Source organism: Triticum dicoccoides, chromosome 6B (genome assembly GCF_002162155.2).
Source record: "Triticum dicoccoides isolate Atlit2015 ecotype Zavitan chromosome 6B, WEW_v2.0, whole genome shotgun sequence".
Taxonomy (NCBI): domain Eukaryota; kingdom Viridiplantae; phylum Streptophyta; class Magnoliopsida; order Poales; family Poaceae; genus Triticum; species Triticum dicoccoides.
In genome coordinates, this window is record NC_041391.1 from 29,323,819 (window position 1) to 29,328,405 (window position 4,587).

General features: G+C 47.3%; 1 protein-coding gene across 1 annotated transcript; it reads right to left on the reverse strand.

The window, feature by feature from the left end:
* Positions 1–1,242: 1,242 nt before the first annotated feature.
* LOC119325963 lies at positions 1,243–3,382 on the reverse strand. Its single transcript, XM_037599682.1, has one exon. It carries the CDS (start codon positions 3,380–3,382, stop codon positions 2,234–2,236), a length of 1,149 nt encoding a protein of 382 aa, XP_037455579.1. The 3' UTR covers positions 1,243–2,233.
* Between the last annotated feature and the right edge of the window lie 1,205 nt (positions 3,383–4,587).

Consider the following 4,587-nt stretch of genomic DNA (forward strand, 5'->3'; position numbering starts at 1 on the left):
ACGAAAAATTTCCAGGGCCTGAATGATTTGCCTCGACGGAATGGGTTCTGACTGCATACCTCAGGCGGGAGGGGGCACATACTTGGGAATTGTTCCTCGGTGATCCGCTTCGCCGTGGAAATTCTCGGATCCTCCCGATCCGCTGCTCGGCACGGCCTTGGGCAACACCGTTGTTCCTCGCGGGGACGACGGGGCGGTGGGGCACGCCGTGGTGCTTCGGTCCACCCCAATCTCTCCGCGGAGTTCGTCGAGATCGACTCCGATGGCGAGCTTGACGTCGTCGATGCGGCCCGAGAGCTGGTCCAGCTTGGTGTCGAGCTTGGCGAGGGCGGCGGACATCTCCTCGCTGCGCTCCACCGAGCTCTTGGAGAAGGCGGCGTCGAAGTCAGCCCGAAGGAGCTCGTAGATGGCCTTGGTCTCCGGCGGAATTCTCTCCATGGCCTCGGCGCGGCGGCGGTCAGCAAATCGCGTGTGGCGGTGGTGGACTGGCAACTCCAGGACTAGGAACGGCTCTGATGCCAGATTGTGAGGTCTAGGGTTTAGTGTTCAGGCCATCGCCGCGTCGACTCATCCAGGATACAGGTATATGTAATGTCGTGGTTCAGGCCCATTCAGGCCCAGCCAGCCGAGCGGGCAGGCGAGGCTGCCTCTTGGGCCGGCCCTCTGTTTGAACCTCATCTTGGCGCTCCTCTTGGATGCTGACAATGCCTTTCATAGTGGAAGGAGAGCATGAGCTCACCCCCATGTCCACGTATCTGAAGATGGCCCATCACTGAACACTGATACTTCCCAAATCACTCTTAAAATCTGAACATGGGGAAAAATGAAACTGACAACACATAATTCGTTCAACCATGATTTGGAAAAATGTAATTAGATGAGACCATTCAGCCATGTCAATGTCATCCAGGCCGGCATGGAGTTCGGCTTCTTACAGGTACAGGCACGCACTTTGTTTTTGTCAGACTTCGCTCCGGCTCACCCACCGCTGAGGTGACCCAGATAAACGCGAACTACTACCCTCCATGCTCAGAGCCCAACCGCCACGCTTGGCTTCTTTCCACACCGCGACCACCACCTACTAACCATTCTCTCCCAATCCTAGGGTGACGTCGTGTGACGGAAGGTGGCAACTAGTCCCGCAATACCCGATACGTCTGTCATCAACTTCGGCACAGTTCTGCGCCGAAAGAAATGTGTAGCTAAAACACAAAGCTGAATTTACATAAAACTGAATCATGCGGGCCTAGTGTATAATCATAAAGTCAGTTCGTGTTTCTAGGAACAGTGGTCTTTGCAATGTAAACCTGAGAAACACACCACTCGACTTAATCATATATACATATTTGACCTGACACATCAATCGAAACACCCACTTGTTCAGTCAAAAATGAATGTTTAATAGTCAGAACTGAACATTAGAAACCTCAAACCACTTGCAGCGTCCATCGTTTCAATGTAAGGAAAACATACTCATGCTTACTTATGGTAATTCAGCATCACCGTATTAGTAGGCTTCAGTGCAGCAGAAAAATTACATCAGACTAATTAGGTTCGTTTTCTCAGCTGGATCTTCTGAGCAAACATAAGTCTAATCCCAGTGCAAAAAATCAAGCTATCTTAACCATTAATTTTGCTCCAGTAAAACTCTTTAAAGAAAACTAGATCAATCTGAACAGCAGGATGACTTTTTTCCTAGTGGCAACGGGCTTAGATATATCCATCCTATCTGAACCTAACGTCCAATCCATTTGTCTCCATACAAATATAAAGCAGAGATCTACAAGCATGCACACTTTGCTAAGTGTTTCATTTTTTCCCCCTCTTGCGTCAGTTAAGTTCTTCTCTATTTGGATCATGACGTTCAAGAAAAGAGAGTCAACGTACCTCAGTTCAAGTCACTAAGCAGGAAAAAAATAACAACAGCAGCCAAGATCTGCTGATGCTCTGTAGAGTGCAGACACAACAGGACAGAGGTGCACTGTATATATATCCATGGCCTTCTCATTTACAGAGATCTTCTCTAAGGTATGACAACATTAACAAATAGGGGTTCAGGAATCAAATTATCAGTTTCATAGGGAGTTAGCATTTAGCAACAGGCGTACTACAGAAAACAACCAACACCATCTTAGGAAAAGAACATCGAAACAGGAAGTGCTACTAGCTTACATGTAGGGTGATAACTTTGTTATGCCATACATTGTAATCAATTTCCATAGCTCCTTTTTGTTCATGTAAATCTGAAATTAGTTGGCACTTCCCCTTTGCAAGCTGTTGCATAGTTTTCAGCAAGGTGTGGTGCAGCTTTCTTGTGAGGGCATATGAACTTCTCCACAAATACCTTCTCGCTCAGCATGACTATGCTATAGTAGTCCCGGTACTGACCCAACAATCCATTTGCCTTAAGGAACTTGATAACATAGTACCTGGGTCTGAGACGGCCCTGCATGCTGTAAGAGAGCAACACCGGACGATGAGCAATGTACGCCGATTCCAAGCCCACCTCAAAGAAGAAGAACTCGGACCTGCGCTTCAGAGACTCCTTTGACTTGCTCAGCAGATTCGGATACTTACAGACAGCAATGCGCACTTGGGCATCAGACCACCTGAACGTATTCTTCAGATACTCCACTTTGCTGGCGATCTTCTCCTCGCTGAGAAACGCGACGGCCTGCAGCGCTTGCCTGAGCATCCCAGAGCCGCGCGGCACACCTAATCTTTCAGCACATGCGACCATCGCCCGAACGCGCTCCGGGTTGGTGGTGAGCATCCTCGGCACAAAGATGCACAGCTTGGCAATATCACAATCACCTAGTCCGCACTCCCTCAGGAAGGCAGCATTGGGCTTGACCACCTTGTGGAGGTCGAAAGACAACAGGCGGGATGAGCGCTTGAGCAGCCGGAGGAAGCTGTGGAAGGAGCCGAAGAGGGGCAGCAAGTAGTGCAGCTTGGAGACGATGTTTCTGGAGCGGAAGCAGTCGGGGGTGAGGGAGACGATGCGGGCGATGTCAGGACGCGACAGGCCGAGGCCAATGAGCCCGATGACCTTAGGGGCCAGGGTTTTGTCCACTTTGGCGCATAGGAGCCGCGGGTCTTTGGCAACGGCGGCGGCGGCATCGGCGCCGGAGAGGCCGAGGCCGGAGAGGAAGGCGAGGACGGCGTTGGGTTTGGCGGCGGACTTGATGTGGGAGAGCTTCAGGGAGGCCTTGAGGGCTTGGGGGCGGGTGAGGCCGCAGGTGTCGACGAGGTACTCCTCGATGGCGAAGCTGCTAGGGTTCGGGGAAATGCGGGGTGCGGATGCGGATGCGGAGAGCAGGCGAAGCAGAGGGGAGACGGAGGAGTTGGAGGAAGGAGAGAGGAGACGGCGGAGGCGGAGCATGGCGGAGGCGGTGGTCGCCGGCGGCGACAGAGATTTCGGATGGATTTGCTGCGGTTGCAACTGCGTATCGTCGGAGTTTGGTCAGGAATGGGATGCGTTTCTTGCGGCTGTTCTGTGTTCGTGGGCTATATTGGACCGGACTTTTGATAGGCCCGCATACGAATGTTTCCTGGTATTTTGGGTCGGGAGTTGAAAAATTCATATATTTTTTAAACAGCCATGTGTATTCTTTTTTGCGAGAAAACTTTTGATATATTCATAATCTTCTTCTTTTTGCAAACACCACGAATAATAAAAGTTACATCCAGATCTATAGACCACCAGAAACAAAAATAATAATATGTTTTTACGGATCCGATTGCCAATTAAGTATGTTGGATTTGGACATCTCTGAATTTTGGATAACTCTTTCGGATACAAGTCGTTCGTTTCTGCCCCAACCAGGTGAGCTAGGTTCACTTCTTATTTACGGAAAAAAAATTGAACACCATCTTCTATCTTTTTCTTTGATCTACTTATAAAAGTGGTGCTTTTTTTCAACTAATAGTAAATTTGTTCCAAATAGTAATATTACATTTAATATAGGAAAATAATAGGTTTCATGAACTTTTTTGCCCTTTCTATGAAAGATTTTTTTATCTGAGGAACTATTTCCCGGAAGTACAATGAAGATAATTTTATTTGACATGCATAAATATACATAAACATATTTCTATGCATTATCCTTTTTTATGTACAGTGAAACATATCTCAAGAAAGAAGCTTCTACACCCGGGACACTTCTACAAGTCAAAACAAGTTTTAGAAGTAGGATAAATGTTTTCTTTGACACACATATGCACTTTATTAACATATATGAATATTTTCTGTAGAGGGAGGATATTTTTTTTAAACTATTTGTTGGACAAAATATTTGTTCAATACTACTTCATTATAAACGTAAACTGATGTGACACAGCATAAACAGACAGGTCTACAACCAAAGCAGAAAAGAATGAGAACTCATGGACCCATTGTAAGTCCATATCCGTGGCAAGGCAGGATAGCGCCAATATTCTTTCACTTTCAGTGTTAAGACAGACTAGTTATACTGTACAAAGAACTGAATGCCACTACCTTTTAGTGGATAGTACTCCCTCTGTACCAAAATGTAAGACGTTTTTTGACAGTGTCGTAGTAGTGTCAAAAAAGGTCTTATACCAAGT

Bases quoted from the DNA above. Each gene is read 5' to 3' on its own strand.
- LOC119325963 (XM_037599682.1), bottom strand. From the start codon at position 3,382: ATGCTCCGCCTCCGCCGTCTCCTCTCTCCTTCCTCCAACTCCTCCGTC.